This window comes from Montipora foliosa, chromosome 3 (genome assembly GCF_036669935.1).
Source record: "Montipora foliosa isolate CH-2021 chromosome 3, ASM3666993v2, whole genome shotgun sequence".
NCBI lineage: Eukaryota > Metazoa > Cnidaria > Anthozoa > Scleractinia > Acroporidae > Montipora > Montipora foliosa.
In genome coordinates this window covers 32,475,893-32,495,265 of record NC_090871.1, presented here as the reverse complement: position 1 = coordinate 32,495,265, position 19,373 = coordinate 32,475,893, and the positions used below count along the sequence as shown (strand labels likewise).

Here is a 19,373-nt window from a genome sequence, read left to right as displayed (position 1 = left end):
ATTTAATTAGCGAACTAATCCCTCATATTTGACCCCCTATTCCGAAAAATTGTTTAAAATCATATCATTGGTTGTGGTTATTTCAAGGACAACATCTTCAGTATTTGTCAGTTAGTGTTTGGATCGCTTGGTCATGGGAACAACAGATAAAAATAACTTTCGCATCATGGGCCCAATCCAAAAATAAATTATAAATGAACATCCTTGCGTGTAGGGATTTGCCCTCTTGCTTCATATTCTCTTGAATCTTCTTAAAAAGCACTTAAGCTCATATCATCTCACAATTTTCCGCTAACCAACTGTTTGAACTTGACCAAATGACTGTCGGCTTCTTCATATCTGTTTTGCTTAATTTACAGCCTCCTCATTGCACAATCAATGTAAAAATAAAAATAAAACATTTTCCGTCTAGGTAAAAAATTAAAAAAACAAGTAAAAATAATAACACTGCCTGATACTGGCAGGCACAAACAAAAGGGGTAGCTAAGTAATTTAGATTCAAAGCTATTATGATTGAAAAGTCAAATATGGTCTCACCGTTTAGAATATCACGGATTAGTATCGGTGATTAGTGATAATTCTCTGCGCCGATTGTTTTTCCTAGAGGTGATTATTACACGATAATTACCTAAGCGTTATTTTTTCAAAATGGGTGCAGGGGGTTTTGTCTAGGTAGCAGACGAGAAAGTTAATTGTTGTAATTTAAAGAAAATGCATATTTTTAAAATAATCACCTATGTAATTATACTAAAACAATTATTCACCTTAGACTCGGTGAATATGGGTTAATAAAAACCTCGCCTTCGGCGAATAATTTTTCATTATTGCCTCGAGTCACGTGGTGTAAAAAATCACAGGACAATCATCACGCAATAACACCTCTTCGTCGATAATTGTCCTGCGAAAGGAAGCAAAGCCAGCGGAAAAATGGCAGAACGATAGTTTAAACTTTTAATTAATATATAGATATAGTCAAGCCCAAAAGCGGAGCTCCTGGGTTATTTATGCAATTGTCCACATTTTGGTGTTTCCGGTTACTGCTTAATTAAATAAATTGTCTTCTTCACTTTCTTCTAGAGAAAAATTCATTGCCTAACTACTAGTTAATTCCACGGGAAATTTCACGCGAAAAACCTATATCGCATGAGTTACTAAGCAATGAGTGCGATATCGGTTTTTCAAGTGAAATTTACTGTGCAATTCACCACATCGTTAGGAAAATTGGTCAGTTCAAGGTAAAAAAACAAAAGAGGTTGCAGCCCAAAGATAAATGTCTGCTAAACACCAGCTGTCTCACGATTAACCGAAGGGACACTAGTCCTAGCTGCAAACATGGGCTAGGAAGCTTTTTGGGCTCAGTCGACTGGACGTCTCTGCTAGACTCCACCCATAAATGTGACGAGTTTTTTCTAGATCTTGTCTATTAAAAGTGTTAAATTACACGTGAATGAAGCTCCATGGATCACACCTAAATTCAAAGATTTCACGCCAACAGAGCACTGTACAAGTGGATGTTGTGCTCTTCCGTCTTTTTCGTAATCTTGTGGACCACTTCGAAAATTTCAAATCTCAAGAGCCCAAAATCAAGTCAATGGTGGTGTGAGGTCAAGAAAATTGCAGGGATGGCCCCGGCGACGGAGCGTAAAGACGTTACTTCACAACTTCATGTCCATGGAATTGAGGATGTCCATGAAGGGCAAAGAGAAATGGGATGAAAAATGCCCTGCTGGAGCCCATGCAAAAATATACACCACTCGACCATCCCCGTCCTATCGACGCTCACTCTGAGGCTCTAGAGCTTGAAGTTATTGAACTGGTTCCTGCTATTCTTCGGAAGATTGCCCCTAATCAGTTTAAAGCAATTCCCAAATCACCGACTATTCAAGCTTTTATCTCAGTGGTGCATAACCTGGCGGAGGCTACGGATGGGAGGGTCTCTGCAATACGAGTGGCGCTTCTGGACTTCAGGAAAACGTTCAATGTTATTGATCATCGAATTCTGGAATGGTCTTTTTTCTGAATATTAAATTCTATCTGACGTTGTTGCTCGCTGATTGTGCGATTTTCTCTTTAGTACATGGCAACATGTGATGCTTTCCAACACATGTTTTTTCGAATTGGGTTTGGTTCGTGGCCCTCTAGGCGCAAATAAATAATCACTTTATTTGCATAATAAAACTATTTACAAAAATTGAAATATCTCCAAAAGGTAAGAACTATAAATTTACGAGCAATATAGATATTTCTCTGTTTAAAACTGTTTTAAAACTTCCAAATAAATAAATAAATAAGCAAATAAATAAATAATAATAATAATAATAATAATAATAAAAATAATAATAATTCCAACTAGAAACATCACGGAAACCAACAAACTTATGAATGCGGTAAGTATCTACATTGCTAAAGAAATACGCCTCAAGCAGACCGCAAAAAAGCAGAACAAAGAGCCGTGGTGGAAAAGGAGAATTGAAGAAGATATTAGAATGCTTAGGAAAGATATCAATATCCTGGAAAGGCAAAAAAGAGGTGAATTAAGAAAAAGGGGAAAGTTTATACAGCTTGAAAAGAAGTACAACATTGGGAGAAAAAAGATCACAACAGTGATTGAAGAGTTGAAACAAAGGGTACTTGCTAAAGCTGCAAAAATTAAGAGATATGGACAACGGGTCATGCAGTATAAACAGAACATGCTATTCTAGCAAGATCAGAAGAGATTTTATCAGGAGCTGAATGGTACGGCCAGGAATGATGATATAGTCCCTGATGCGGACGATAGTAAAAAGTTTTGGGGTGACAACTGGAGTGTAGGGAAAGAACATGCAGGAATGCGGAGTGGTTGACTAACATCAGAAATGATATTAGGAATAACCAACAAAGAGATCTGAAGATAACATCTGAGATGATAACCACCCATTGTAGAAAGATGCCAAGCCCCTGGCAGGGATGGTGTGCAAGGTTTCTGGTTAAAAATGTTGAGGGCCTCTCATGGAAGAATTGCTGAACAGCTGAATAAGATCTTAAATGGAGAAGAGAGGTTACCGGAGTGGTTAACCTTTATGTCTGAAGGATCCTAGTAAGGGCAGTGCAGCTGACAACTATAGACCTATCTCTTGCTTCCCTCTTATGTGGAAGCTCATGACAGGAGTCATTGCTGAGGCGATGTATGAACACCTCGAGGAGATACTACCTGAAGAAAGGAAGGGGTGTAAGAGAGGAAGCAGGGGGACTAAAGATCCACTGCTGATCGATAAGGCGATTCTTAAGGATTGCAAAAGAAGGCGCACGAACCTCTCCATGGCCTGGATCGATTACCGCAAGGCGTATGATATGGTGCCACATAGTTGGATAATGGAATGTCTGGAAATGTTTAGTGTTGCGGCTAATGTGAGACAGTTTCTCGCGAGCAGTATGGATGAGTGGAAGACTGAACTGACATCATGTGGACAGACATTGGGAGTGGTGAACATCAATAGAGGGATCTTCCAGGGAGATAGCCTCTCGCCGTTGTTGTTTGTACTGTGAATGGTGCCACTTTCATTAGAGCTGAGAAGGTCAAACGTTGGGTATGAGTGGGGAGGGCGTGAGTGCAAGATAAACCATCTACTGTTCACGGATGACCTGAAACTGTTCGGGAAATGTTATGAACAGATTAATTCCCTTGCACAGACAGTTCATATATTTAGCTCGGACATACGGATGGAATTTGGTATAAAGAAGTGTAGTGCTGTCAACACATGGGCTGTTGCAATCTTGAGGTATACCGCAGGTGCGATAGATTGGAAGAGTGAAGAACTAAAGGAGCTGGATAGAAAAACCAGGAAGACGATGTCACTATATGGGGCCTTACACCCCAAACGTGATGTAGACAGGTTGTATTTATCACGACAGAAAGGAGAAAGAGGCCTAATTAGCTGCGAAATATGTGTGAATGGCTGAGGAAAATAATCTGGCATTGTATCTATAGAATTCAAACGAGAGAGTGTTGGCAGGAGTAAGAGGGGTAGGAATTTTAACAGTGATAAAGCAAAGGAAAAGAGAGACTTTAAACAAAAAATACAGAATGCTAGCTTGAACAGATGGAAAGAGAAAAAAAATGCATGGCCAATTCCTACGTGATATGTCGGGGACAGTTAACAAAGACAAGATGTGGGAATGGACAAGAAATAGTGATTTAAAAATCGGAACTGAAGCACTTATTTTTGCAGGACAAGAACAGGCACTGAGAACATTTTATGTCAAGTTCAACATTGACAAGTCAGTGGATTCCCCACTTTGCAGATTGTGTGGGGAGAAGTGTGAAACAATAAACCACATTATCAGTGAATGTAACAAACTGGCGCAGAAAGAGTACAAGAGAAGGCATGACAATTTTGCCAGATTGGTGCACCTGAAACTCTGTTGTAAGTATGGTATAGACAGAAGTGAGAAATGGTATGAGCACCAACCAGAAAGGGTTGTGGAAAACGAAAGTTTTAAGATCTTGTGGGACATGTCCATCCAGTGCGACCATATCATCGCAGCCACAAAACCAGACATTGTTGTTGTAGAAAAGGAAAATAATAAGGTAATCATTGTGGATATTGCGTGAAAAAAGGTGGAAAGGTGAAAAGGTGAAAAGCTGGAGAGGCACCAGGAGCTAAAGAGAGAAATTAAGAATATATGGGGGATCAGACATGTAGAAGTCGTACCGATAGTCAGGTTGGTGCACTTGGAGGAGTAAGTAAAAGGTTAGATGGATGGCTTGCGAAGCTAGGGATTGCTATCAAGAAAGGACTCTTGCAGAAAACAGCCTTGTTAGGAACAGCAAGGATCCTACGAAAGGTTCGGGAAAACCATAGTTAATAGATGTAGGCTGGTTATGAAACTCGACAAGTTTCTTTGTTTCATGTTTTTGTTCGCTTTTTTGGCCTTGACCCTGCACAAAACCCCACAAAAACACGCTTTTTTCGGCAGGATAACCAATCAAAAGCTTCGACTAATTTATTCGAAATTAACTTGCGAACCAAAAACAAAAGATTGTGCAGGGTCACGGTCGGTTCAACATCTAATTGCGACTGTATTGTTCCTGCTTTTGAAATTCCTAGGGTTTCATAACCAGTCCCTAGATTAACTACGGGAAAACTAAACAACAGATAATGACCCAAAGGACCTTTGGCCATTGGCTATGGCTCGCTCCGTTGGTTTAAATGCGGTATAACATCTGCCATAGCTTAAACGCCATGAGATAATAATAATAATGATAATAATAATAATAATAATAATAATAATAATAATAATAATAATAATAATAATAAATCATGATATTGTTAATGATAAAACCTAAAAACGTATATACTTATTAGACCAACACGCTAAAACCCTCAACCTGATCACTAATTTTACACGTCAGACAATTTAACAACTTAACAGATTCTTAAAATTCTCATTCTCAATGTGTATCTATCGCAAATTTTAATCTTTTGAAACTGGTTGAAGTGCTGGCGAAACGTATACTACTGGATAGCGAGTTCCATAGCTTAGGTGCAGCTACTTGGAAGGCTCTATTTCCAGCTTTTTAGCTTGGTGTTGGCGTAAGGAGCAGGCAGTGAGATGATGAAGGTAGAGAACGGCCGGGTTTGAAGTCGACTTCAACATTCTTTGCTATAGTTGGGTGTTTGATTATGTAGAGCTTCAAACGTGATTATCAAGATTTTAAAATCAATTCTTGCTTAATATACTGGAAGCTAGTGCAGGCGCTTAAGTACTGGTGTTATATGTTCATTTTTTTTCGCCCATCAAACACTCTTCAGTTAAACTGCCACATTGCTGAAGTAATCACAAAGGCAACTATGCTTTTCTAGATTTTCACAGTCTGCTGACGAAATTAGTAGTATCAGTTTTTGCGCCTATCGCTGACTCTTTTCAACCAGTGAATCACGACTTCTCAGTCTTCACCTCAGCAATTCAACACAGCACACTTCAGTATACGTGTAGGACTTCATACCAGAACTGAAAAGCGAAAAATCGGAAAGAAAGAAAACTGAACAGAACGTGACTTTACCATGACATTGAAGGGCGAGTCAAGGACCGTAAAAGAAATTAAATCCTCAATACGCGCTCAATTCAATCATTGGTAAAATACAATGATCTCGATCCTTTGCGTTGCTTTTGTAAGCAGTTTTAAACTGTGTGTGATACTTATGCTTTCTTTTTTCATGACTGCAGGTCAGTGTAACTCGAAGGAAGAGGCCATATTTTCCTTCCTCAAGGCTTCCAAGTGAAAAACTTGCTCTACGTTTTCGGACCGTTCACTAAACAATTAAAGAACAAAAACATGAAACAAAGAAACTTGTCGAGTTTCCTAACCAGCCTACATCTATTAACTATGCATGAACTAATGTCGACAAAATTTTTCTTGTGTAGTTTTTGCACTGATTTGTGAAGGACTTGACGGAGAACAAAATTAAATACTTTCAATAATAAGACATGAAGGCAGAGACTAACATGTTTGAGTATTTTTCACAAGTTTTTTTTCTCGTGTTTAAAGAACTTTCCCTGAAACCGAATATGGTCGAATATGAAAGTGTCATTTCATTTTCAACAAGACAAAGCACTTTTGTTTAGTTTGTATAGCTCATTTCTCTGTGCTTCATATGAAATATAGCTGTTCGGTTTTTATATTTATTGTACCAAGAGATATTTGAGGCTCTGTTTCATCGTTAATCTATGTTTTTTCTCTGAACTTGGCAAACGGAGCGCTTTTTTCAATTATAAGTTAAATTTTAACTGTGACAGTGCGTCGTAGAGCGCGTAGAAAGACTTTTTTCAAACCGGTTTGCCATGTTCATTTTCAGAGAAAAAAAGCAGAAAAAATAAATACGTTATTCACAGGCTTAGGTCAGCTCTTATAGGAAAAAATTTGCCTGAGGTCTTGAGAACGGGGTCGGCCTTGAGTAAGTCCCCGTACTCAAGACCACACTTGACATCCCTGCCTGTGAATAACATACGTATATAGTTACCAGTTATGCCATGCTATGCCATGCCGGAATGGTTCACAGAGACGAGCATAAACAAAAGTGACTCAAGGGATACTCCATGTTGTATAGTAAAAAATGACTGTAGAACGATAAGAAGAGTTCGGCTACTTGACGACAGTACAATTCAAAGGCTGCATTTCCTATGGAAGGCTACTTTTAATTAAATAGGAATTTAACGCTTCATGAAATTCGTGTTTATATAATTTGTGTCAAAGCTGATTTCCGCCCTATTAATTAAGTTGCGCGTCAATTTTCGGGTTTACCTCGATGTAAAAACCTGTGAAACTTTTTTTTTGTTTTGTTAGCTCGTGCTAGGGTTAGGCTATTGTTTGATGTTTTTTTTGCTCTTTTGTTTTCCTTTGTGTTACGTCATCTGTGAGTTTCACAAGTTTTTACACCGAGGATGAGCCCAATTTTCGCTACGTTAATTACCATTATTTTCCCCTAAACCGGTAACACACGTGAAAGCCTTCAATAGCTTTTTTTCAAACTATGTACTAGTTATGAAGAGATTTAGTTGTACCATGCAAAGTGCTGATTTACAACTTTTTCATAGCTGCTTTTCGCAAAACAAGGGAATAGAGCGTTTTCACATGACGTCATGGCGGCCATGTTGGTGTTCCAAAACAAAGAAATGGTGGCCATGATGGTGTACCAAACTAATCCTTTGGGAATTGTACTCTATATTTATGCAAATAATTTCTTTTCTTTAAGTAATCCAATATGGCTGCTGGTCACGTGAGTGAAAACGCTCCATATGGTCTTTCCACGACAGTTTCTTTGTTGTTGACTAGTCAGAATGATCGAAGGATATTTTGTACACACAGACATCGGGATAATTTGACTTTCACTTATTCCCTGGGACAAACATACCTGGTCCCGATTTAGGGACCCAAGGAGACATTCCATGATAAAGTTTATTTAAAGCATGAACATAGGTAATAAGACACCAAGTTGTCTGCTACCATAATTTTTCTGATCTTAAAATATTTGATTGTACGGTTTTAATTTTAAAAAAAAATCCTTCTTCTTAGGTAACGGCAGGAACCCATGACCCGGGAGCCGAGAACTCTACTGTGTTCGTGTAACGGCGTTTTCACAGACCGATTTATTTTTAGATTGAATTTCCCGCGATTGAGACTCCCACAGGAGCCCGATGACCAAGTACAAGAAATTAAGCTGACGTCATAGGGTCAGCGAACCAGAATTGCCTTTGTTTTTTTACCTAAGTCGCGGGAAGGGCTAGTCTAAAAATAAACCTACTTGTGAAAACGCTGTTTCACAGACGCTGTATGGACGTTGCACGCTCCAGATGGGCTCCTGCCGTTACCAGGAACCCATGAGTAACTGTAAGTATTTTTATGGAAAGAGATTTCACGACAATTGACTTAAATTGTTCAAGCTTGACGCGTGAATTAAACTGAAACGAATAATAAATAAAATGAACGCAATTTCATCTTCGATGAACAAGCACAGAAATATGTAGGTTAAATAAATTATTTATAGATAAAGGAAAGCATGGATGGATGCACGATTTCTCATTAACTGTTATCTTTTTGGTACGTGGGCTATCGGCAATCTCGTTTGCAAATCTCCATCGTTATACAGTTCTTTTTTTCCATAGTTTTGTCTTCAGCATCTTTTTCGTCATTTTTATCACTTCTTAGTTGTGATCATCATCGTCATCGTCATCGTCAGTGGGATCTTCATCGTCATCATAATCATCATCATCATCATTATCGATGTCATCATCATTGTCATCGTCATCATTTTCATCGTCATTGTCATCGTCTTCGTTCGTAGGGTCTTCATCGTCATCATCATCATCATCATCATTATCGTTGTCATCATCATTGTCATCGTCATCATTTTCATCGTCATTGTCATCGTCTTCGTTCGTAGGGTCTTCATCGTCATCATCATCGTCATCATCATCATCATCATCAAGGTCAGTAGTATCTTCATCGTCCTCGTCATCATTATCATCATCGTTGTCATCATCATCATCGTCATCGCCATCATTCTCATTGTCATCATCAGCGTCAGCGTCATCGCTCGTAGGATCTTCATCGCCATTATCATCGTCGTCATCAGCATCGTCATCGTCAGTATCGTCTTTTGCATCATATTTATCTTCTTTTTCAGCAACATCGTCAGAGCCTCCATCTGTTGACCATGAAAGAACGAGTTTGGATTTGTCAACTGTTTTTTTACACGGACATGCGGGAGAGAAAAGTTAAAATTCGGAACACTCAAGGCAACAAGTCACTGCAAAAATTCGCCTCATCTGACATAATGCATTTTGTTAAAAAATACGTTTTTTTCTTGCTGCGACAAAATTTTGACACTGTGGTCATTTGCATGAATTCATACTGGTTTCAATACAAGTCATGCAACTAGCTTAGGCTACGAGCGGTCTAGTTAGTTGAGTCCGTGGAGAATGCCGCGCAAAACTTGGATTCGAAGAGAGCACCCGCGTCTTGAAGCTTCGTACGTTTCTTTTAATTTTTTTCTTTTTTTGCAATTGTGCAATCAAATCTCAAGTTCTATGTAAAGTTGGGGACATATCATTGAATTTTAATTTTTCCTCTTTGTTTTAAGGACGGTGCCTACTAATTAAAGATATTTTTGCCCCAGTGTGTGATTATGCAGGAAATGTAGATCTTAACACGTGTTATTGAAATCCAAAAAGACAATTGGGGGTAACCACGCATTTTTCAAAGATAATTCGTGAATAATATTTGTAAAAATCTTTAAAATACAAAGCTTTTTACAAATGTATGGCGTTCTTTCTCAAATTGAAGCTTAATTATCTCTCAAAAATGCATGGTTACGCCCAATTTTCTCTTTGGATACCAAGAGTACTTACTAAGATCTACTTTCTCTGGATAGTTTTAAATCGTGCAAAAATATCTAGTATTAGTAAGCATCGGCGATAGGAAATCCGGGTATCTGGAGATGCGCAGAACGTATGCGCAATAACAATAGTACGCACCGTCCTTAAACTTACTACGGTCGATGCCCTTCTTCGTAACAAGCCTTTTTATTCGGTAAGCTTTCAATAAATTGTTAAGATTATCGTATAAACTCTTGTTTTTAGGCCATCGTAGCTTCATTAGGAAAATAACACAAACAGCGGTGATAAACATTGTATTCCAACGCATTTTTATAAAACTTGACGTTTCGTATGCTAGTCAACACACATTTTCAAAAGTGACCGTTACAATTTTTAAAAACTATATATATATCGTAAACAATAAGGGTCTGGAACCTAGACTGAGAAAAATGATCTGCAGCAGTACGTGTCTAGACATAATGAAAAGTAATAGCTAAAACAGCAATAACTTCTCACTACTAATATTTACATTAAGGGAAGGCTTTAGCTCTTGAATGAACAAAGTCTCTTTAACTTTACAGTGAAAGTCAGTTTTTCCGGACGCTAAAATGTCAAAGTGATCCCATTTAATGTCGTGGCCAGTGGTTTTCACATGATCAGCAATGGCTGATGAATGGTCACTTTTAGATAGGGCTTTGAAATGTTCTGTTTTTCTGTCGTGGAGTCTTCGTTTTGTTTTTCCAATGTAGAATTCATCGCAGTTCCAGCAGACAGCTTTATAGACGACCTTGGACCTCTGAGATCGGTTCAAGCGATCTTTGTATGGAAAAAAGGAGTTGATGCGGCGTGTGTTTTGGAATATGATCTTGAGATTGACGAAAGAGTAGAAATTGTATACGCAGGATTTCAGACGTTTCGTGACTTGGTTACTGTGAAGACACGTACTGCTGCAGATCATTTTTCTCAGTCTAGGTTCCAGACCCCTATTGTTTACGATATATATATAGTTTTTAAAAATTGTAACGGTCACTTTTGAAAATGTGTGTTGACTAGCATACGAAACGTCAAGTTTTATAAAAATGCGTTGGAATACAATGTTTATCACCGCTGTTTTTGTTAAGATTAACTTCATTTCAATACATAAAATGTCAAATCGCCTTTGTTTCGGTAGTGTAGAGGTTAATTGCACTTGCAATTGAGCCATTGAACTGAGTTCGACATCGTTCGACCGACTTTTATTTTTTATTTTTTCTAAGGTTTTTTCTCAGTTCTTTTTTACTCTGCTAATCTAGTCCTAGATTAAATATTTTTTCCTCATTTGCAAACGACAAATTGGCATCCCTTGTTTCCGAAAAGGAAAATTGCATCGTCGATGTTTAAGTCTCTAATGACAACTCTATACTCAGTCGTTTCGTGCGTGATGAAACAAGCTACCAGTAATTCATTTAATTACCTCGTTCTCTTGATGCAAGCAAAGTGAGTTTTGGCTTTGACGAGCACCAAATTTTAACATACATTAGAATGCTTAGACATACTTTTACGGAAACGTCTTTAAATCTTAAATACTTCGAAATCATCATTTCCCTGCTGGAAAAAAAGCTAAAATAACTTACTGATTTTAACGCTTGTTAGTGGGGCTTATAATTTTGAGACGCAGGATCCAATGATTATGAGACATGTCGTAAACGAGGAAAACTACAAATGGCCATAATAACCGATCAACACTTGCATTATCAAACAAAATTGAATCAAACTGAATGAACTCTTACCATCAGGGAGAGGCAAAGGAAGACTCCAAAGGGGGCTCAGTAAAGCAAAGAAAGAAATCAGAAGCAAGATCTTGGAAGCCATGTTTCGGAACGTTTTATCTGAACTCGAGTTGCTCTTCAAAGATGTCGAGGTTTAAAATGATAGTGTGGGGTTTCGTCTGGAATTTATATGTTTCGAAATAAAGGGTAGTCATTTATAGCGTCAATGATATTCGAGATATCCCCTGGATATCGCGACATGATTTTGCGAACTATATATTGTCTCGGAAACACAACAAAAGAGGAACTCGAGTGAGGCCAAAATCAGCAGTATCACTCTATTGCCGGAAACAGTGTGCTATTTTCGATATCTTGGTCCTTTTCCAGGAGTTAGAGATTTTTTGTTTTGTTTTTGTTTTGTTTCTTTTTTTTGTTTTGTTTTTTTTTTTGGCGTTCTGGTGGAAACATTTGACACATTTTGTCAATTTAGCAATTGCGATTGCTTTTAATTGCTTTGAGTCCCTACAGCCCTTATCCACCTCATCGTTTTAACCAAAATGAAAACCAAAGTATTAAACACACTCTCTGGTTTTAGAAGGGAAACCCCCTTGTTTTCTCTGTTGTTATGTACTTCATGAATGAGTGCTTTCCTTTAGTCATTTCATACAATTTTTAGCATTACCCGGGCAATTTCTAATTAAATGCAATTCCGTCTATATAAATTAAAAAAAAAAAAGCCCTTGAGATTATGCATTTGTTTAAACAATAATTCATTTAAGGTGGCGCTCTTAAGTTTTTCGTTGCTTTGCTCTGAGAGGAATCAAACTTGATGAAAGGAAGTTTGAGTATACAGTAGAGCGTATATGGAATATGGCTTTATTTTGTGGTTACGTTGCTGTGTTATTAAGGACACTCTAGAGTTAAATTGATGCTAAAATAATTTCGTCTCTTTTTAGAGGCGTATATTCCTATATTCTGATTCGAACAATTACAATGGCTCTATGACGAAAGCCGGACATAGCCCATTTACGAATTCATGTCTGCCTTCTCTTCAAAGCGAGTCTAAGTGCAAAGTTTTTCTTGTGAAAATTAGTTTTCATTCTTATGTTAAGTAGAACAATTTACCTTCACAAAAAAACTTCGCACTTAGACTCGCTTTGAAGATGAGGCAGACATGAACTCGGAAATGGCCTACTTAAAAAGTTACCAGACAGCAGCCCCTCTTGCAGCGATGCACCAAATTATAGTAGGGGAAAAGACAACAAAAATTCACGTATGGCACTTCAGCTTATCTCATATAGCAAAGATAAACTGATACTTGTTGAAATTAATTTTTTTTTAATTGTAGGCTTTCAGGTTACAGGATTATTCACGTAATGAGAGTCATTACCAAATTACGAGTACACGATATTTGTCCAACGGCGGAACGAGGACCTCTGTCATTACGTACACAGTGAAGAAGCCAGACACCCTTGATTGTCCATATCCTGTGTCGCGTGTATTATTCACTCCCAAAGTACTTAGTTAATGAACTAGAGCGAGTACAGAAGAGGACTTTAAAAATCGTGTGCCCTAGCCTCAGTTACGATGAAGCTCTTACTCACATGGAGATAGCGCTGCTTAGCGTCCACCACAGTAATATTTGTGCCACGCTTTTCAATGAGATCCTAAGTAATTCAGATCATAGGCTTCGGGCATTATTGCCGCCTTCACATCAGGCCTATCTATCTATCTATCTATCTATCTATCTATCTATCTATCTATCTATCTATCTATCTATCTATCTATCTATCTATCTATCTATCTATCTATCTATCGTGGTAACATCGCCATTTCCACTAATGATATTATGCTGCTTTTTTGAATTAACAAGGCTGGAAATCCGACGATGTAGTCCCAAGCTAGTAGGATCCGGAGGATACACAACGCTTTGCTAGAAATACTAAGTGATTTGAGTGTACAAAGAGCGACAGCGCACTACTAGCAGATCCATTGAATGAAAAACATATTGCCTTGAGTGGGAATCGAACTCGCGTCCCCCTGGTTACTAGTCGGGTGTGCTAACCACTCACCGATTGCTCTGTTTCCAGCAGGGTTGTCGTGATGGTGCAGTGGTTAGCACACCCGACTAGTACCACCACGTAAATTTATAGACAAATACTGAGACAAAACAGTGGGGTGAACTTCTTACTGCTCCAACTTGATTTAATGTGACGTTTCGGCTGTTTAGCCTTCCTCAGACGAACGTTAAAAACTAAAAACTACATCTGCATCCTTTGGATTCTTCTGCTGTGAGTCCATTGTCTGCGTAGACCTTCTTATTCTGCCTAAACATTTCATACGCGGTCTACCGTGCATCCTTAAATCGATCCAATGGCTCTGTTGCCCTACATTCCTGCTTCTTTGTACAACTCCTGGAACAAACTGGCCCGTTATTAGCATCATAGCAATTTTTTCTTTCGTTGTTTGAAGAAGAATCGTATTCATACTATTGTTATTTTGCTTGTAATTTTTACCTTTTTGTACTTCTTAATTAAGCTGCTTATATAAGCCAGTACTTCTGATACGCACAACCATTGTAAATAGTTGTTAGTTTTTAGTTTTTAACGTTCGTCTGAGGAAGGCTGAACAGCCGAAAGTTTAACGTCACATTAAGAAGGAATTTCTTTGCATGTCTTTGCATGTCTGCAGCTTGTAACAAGTTCCAGACAAGCAAAGAAATTCCTTCTTAATAGCGTAATTATTTAAGGCTTATTTTTAGCAGCTCATTGGAAACAATTTTTATTGTTTAACCGTTGCTATGTATCCCAGCCTATAGTGAATTGCTACCGTTTTTTTTCAAAATCACTGTAAAACACCATGTATTCCTTCTTTTTGGCAGTTGCCTGATGATTGCTTCGTGAGAAGCATGAAACTCGGATTAGCAAATAAATGTTTTTGACCTAGTTCAAGTCTACATATCTATTCAAAGCTCTGGTAAACCCATTGAGCACTTTTAGCTAATGATCAATTTATCACGTCATTTCATTATATATATATCTAGCTGATCTTATGAAAACCGGGTCCTTCCCACGTATCTTAATTTGTCTTTAAATTAGACTAGAATAGATGGGACGGTTATATTTTGTCAGTAACTAGACTCTAACCTTTCCATTGACAACATCTTTTAATTTAAGAAGTCAGAGTCATTGTCATTTGGCAACTTGTGACTTGGACCTGGAAATTTAAACAAAAAATGTATATGTGTGAGAAAAAGGCTAATATCATCAGCCATTAAGGCAGTTAAGGCCATTAATATGTCTGCTATATTTCGAACTAATCTTTCAAACATCACTAAGGTGACTTCAGAAGAAGTAATATTTAATATCTCATGGAAGCCTTACCCAACACGTGGAGATTTTCTTCCCTCACCCTCCCATAGAGAGGTCTAGTAAGTTGTTTTGGCTATGGACTAACACCTCACACTTGTTAGACTTGCATGCGACAAGCCATGACGCAGCCCTCCCTAGGAATTTAAAGCTCACCGTCAGTGCAACTGCTGCCAAAGGCAGCAGTTGCACTTTGGATTTTGCAGCCAAGTTTGACCTTGTTTTCAAAACTTCAGCTATATATCTCACATAAATCAGACATCTTGTTTTAGCATTGGATATCTTTAACTGTTTTTCAGACCCTATAGGTCATCATTTACTTTTCTCACTCTCCAATAGAGAGGTCTAGTGAGTTGTTTTGGCTATGGACTAACACCTCACACTTGTTAGACTTGCATGCGACAAGCCATGACGCAGCCCCCCCTAGGAATTTAAAGCTCACCGTCAGTGCAACTGCTGCCAAAGGCAGCAGTTGCACTTTGAATTTTGCAGCCAAGTTTGACCTTGTTTTCAAAACTTCAGCTATATATCTCACATAAATCAGACATCTTGTTTTAGCATTGGATATCTTTAACTGTTTTTCAGACCCTATAGGTCATCATTTACTTTCCTCACCCTCCCATAGAGAGGTCTAGTGAGTTGTTTTGGCTATGGACTAACACCTCACACTTGTTAGACTTGCATGCGACAAGCCATGACGCAGCCCCCCCTAGGAATTTAAAGCTCACCGTCAGTGCAACTGCTGCCAAAGGCAGCAGTTGCACTTTGAATTTTGCAGCCAAGTTTGACCTTGTTTTCAAAACTTCAGCTATATATCTCACATAAATCAGACATCTTGTTTTAGCATTGGATATCTTTAACTGTTTTTCAGACCCTATAGGTCATCATTTACTTTCCTCACCCTCCCATAGAGAGGTCTAGTGAGTTGTTTTGGCTATGGACTAACACCTCACACTTGTTAGACTTGCATGCGACAAGCCATGACGCAGCCCCCCCTAGGAATTTAAAGCTCACCGTCAGTGCAACTGCTGCCAAAGGCAGCAGTTGCACTTTGAATTTTGCAGCCAAGTTTGACCTTGTTTTCAAAACTTCAGCTATATATATATATATATGTATATATATATATATATATATATATATATATATATATATATATATATATATATATATGACTGGTTTTTGAAAAAGGGGGCTGCTTAGATTTTCGGTTGATTATACCCTGAGTTAGAGTTTGTGCCTTGGTTTAAGTAAAATAACTTGTCCGTATTTCTGTGACACTACTTGGCAGAAATTGATCGCCTATGACTTAGAAATGACCAAGAAGCCAATTTTCTTATATAGCACTTGATCAAAATTTAAGTCAGGAAGTCAGAAAAAGTCTTAGCTTGACCCTTCAGGTGCCACAGGGATCCCCATGCAAGGACCAATAAAGTAATTATTAGACAGGAGTAACCTGGAGAAGTTGCATTGTCGAGGTTGGGGTAAAGTTTGATCCTAGCTGCAATCATAGCTGTGAATAGAAAGAACTTTTTTGTGCATCTGAAGGTGCTAAGTTACAGCATCAATGGGTAGCTTTTTGTAAATCCAGTCAGAAATTAGTATGGAATGAAAACAAATTGAATGCTATGGCCAATGGGAGGCTGAGACTGAATGGAATTTGCTTGAGCAAGATTATTTAGTCAGCATCTGCTCCATTGTGCTGTGATATCTGACTGGTTTTTGAAAAAGGTGGCTGCTTAGGTTTTGGGTTGAAAACAGGCGAAGCCTGTTTTAAACCTCTTGCAGCGGTCTTAGAACCATCCTTATGAGTTCTCAATATTTGATGTCTTTGGGGGTTGACAGCCCTGTACTTTTATTTATGTGGAACTTGATATAGTTAGTTCTTAAGGCTTATTCATGTGCTGCAAATCAATGCTTTTGTACATTCCTTGAGATCTCCCTTCCGCATCCACTGCCATGTTTTCTCCCATAACACTCCCATCATGTCTCTTAAATAATTCCCATGCAATAGAGAATCTAGTCTTCTCTATTTTCACTTTGGAACTGCTCGTAACGATTTGGTTTTAGAATACTTCGCCCACGTTGTAGGACATGAACGAGATGGAATAATCGCGAAAGACTTATGATAGAGCAAAGTTATAACTTTGTGTGCTGCAAATCAATGCTTCTGTACATCCCTTGAGGTCTCCCTTCCGCATCCACTGCCATGTTTTCTTGCCGCTAAGGAGTAAAGAGTGTTAAAAAAAAATGACTATGGTAACGGCAATGCCACAAAACGATAACATCCATTAAGTATTTTAGTATAAAGTTATTACGCATACTGTGACGACGACGTAAGATGGCCAAATTCGAGGTTTTCAATATAAAGAGAGTCTAATTTTACTCACAAACCTCTCGTACTAATTATCTTCGGAAACTTGGCCCACATTGTACGATGTCAGCGCGTTGAATGATCGAGGAAGGCGCATCGCGCAAAGTTCGCCGACGTCGCTGTCCTAGATATTAAATTCATTAAGCAAGGGTGACAATATCAGTTACGAAAAGATCATCTAAGATTACAAGTACGTGGTATTCTTTACTTCTAATGCTGAACAGCCCGCAACAACGCAAAATAACAGCTATTGTGCTGCAGTTTCATAGAACGGAACCAGTAGAAAACAATAATTTATTGTTAAAACGTACTCGTTTCCACTGTTACAGTATTGTTGTTTAGCCCGCTTGGCAAATCACAAGGAGTAACTTTTTTTTCCTTACAACTTCTGGATACGTGGTTTCCCACTACAAAACTCGTGTTTGGTAATAAGCTGCAAAGACACCATTGAATGACCTGGTAATTTCAGATGGGTACTCCTGCAATTAGTAATTAATATAGTATCAGGACGGTCACATATATATTTATTACAGGTCAAAACTCAAACGATTTTAGCGAGATCTGATTCTAGACTTTCATGGAAAGAAGAAATCTTCCTGGATATATATGGAGGGGTTTGCTGTTTTTTCGTCTTTGTTAAAAAAAAAAATACAGTAATATATTGCTTAAAACAAGTCGTAATCGTTCGTTTGCCTTATATGTTTTTTTTTTACAGCCTGCAATAGGCGGTAATATTTAAATTCCTCTCAGTTAGCAACATAATATTGTTTAGAAAGATGGGTGGAAATGGTGATTTCACCACATGACACGCGATATGGGACAATCAGGACTGAGTGTCTGGCTTGCTCACTGTGTACGTAATGAGGTTCTCGATCCGCCTTTGGAAAATATTGTATACTCTTAGTTTGGTAAGTCTTGAGAAGAATGGCCATCTTTACGTCAGTAATACTGTAACTTGGAAGCCCACGATACAAAAAAAGATATTTTGAACAAGTAACACTTTTATGCTCGCTTGCTTAGCGGTGAACTGCTATGAGTCAGATAAGCTCAAGTGCCTTATGTGAATTTTTTTGCTTTTCCTCTCAGTCATACAATTTCAAGAGTCGCTGAAAGACGGGTGGGTGACTAGCAACTTTTTTAAATTACTGAGGCAAAGCCAGACTTCAGCTTCCGTAAAGAAAGCATTTGTAATTGTTCGAAGCCGAATATAGGAATATACGCCCCTAAAACTTGACGAAATCATTTCAGCATCAATTTTATTTTAAAGTGGCCTCAATAACAGCAAATTTACCAAAAAAAATAATGTAGGAAGTATTGTTTTAATAAAATTTTTTATCAATTCAAAATTAAGGAGAAAAAAACTTAAAAAATTATAGCCATATTCTATATACGTGTAACTGTTAATTTAAACTTTATTTAATTATGTTTACTCCCTCTAAGTGCAAAGCAACTTAAGAGCGCCACCTTAAAGGAATAAACGTTTAAACATAAGCGTAACCTCAAGGGCGTGTATTTTCAGAATTTACACGGATTTGTTTTAAAATTACCCAGGTAACCATTAAAAAAATTCCATAATATTACTAAGGGAAAACATCCCTGAAGTACATAAAGAGAGAGAAATTATTTTAGAAAATAGAGATTCCATTTTTAGCCCAGAGAGTGGGTCCAATACTATGGTTTGCATTTTGCTTTGAAACGGTAAAGTGGAGATGGGCTGCAAATAAATGGGCTGACAACAAGAAAGTGCAATGACAATTGCTAACTTGATAAAATGTGACAAACGTTAACACAAGAACGCCAAATAAAACCCCTAACTCTTGGGAAAGAACCAGGGTATCAAATATAGCACGCCTTTGCGAGCGATAAGTGATACTGCTGATTTCGGCCTCACTCGAGTTTCTCTATTGTTGCGTTTCCTTAACAATTTACACTACGCAAAAGCGCGATATTGAGATGATATCTCGGATATCATTGAGGTTATGATCATGAATGACTCTATTATTTCAAAACCTATAAATTGTAGAAACCTAC

At 38.0% G+C, this 19,373-nt stretch overlaps 2 protein-coding genes across 2 annotated transcripts in view; one reads left to right on the top strand and one right to left on the bottom strand.

Annotated features, from left to right (window-relative positions):
* Positions 1-6,980: 6,980 nt before the first annotated feature.
* Positions 6,981-12,554, bottom strand: LOC137994758 (prothymosin alpha-B-like). The gene is made up of 2 exons (XM_068840361.1): positions 11,625-12,554; positions 6,981-9,185 (listed from the first exon to the last, which is right to left on the bottom strand). Exons 1-2 carry the CDS (start codon positions 11,704-11,706, stop codon positions 8,683-8,685), a joined length of 585 nt encoding a protein of 194 aa, XP_068696462.1. The 5' UTR covers positions 11,707-12,554; the 3' UTR covers positions 6,981-8,682.
* A 6,785-nt stretch (positions 12,555-19,339) lies between these two features.
* LOC137994756 (secreted acidic protein 1A-like) overlaps positions 19,340-19,373 on the top strand; it is a 3,388-nt gene continuing 3,354 nt past the window's right edge. The window contains exon 1 of the mRNA XM_068840360.1: positions 19,340-19,373. This exon is cut by the window's right edge and continues 154 nt beyond it. The gene's annotated coding sequence lies outside the window, so the exon portion shown is untranslated.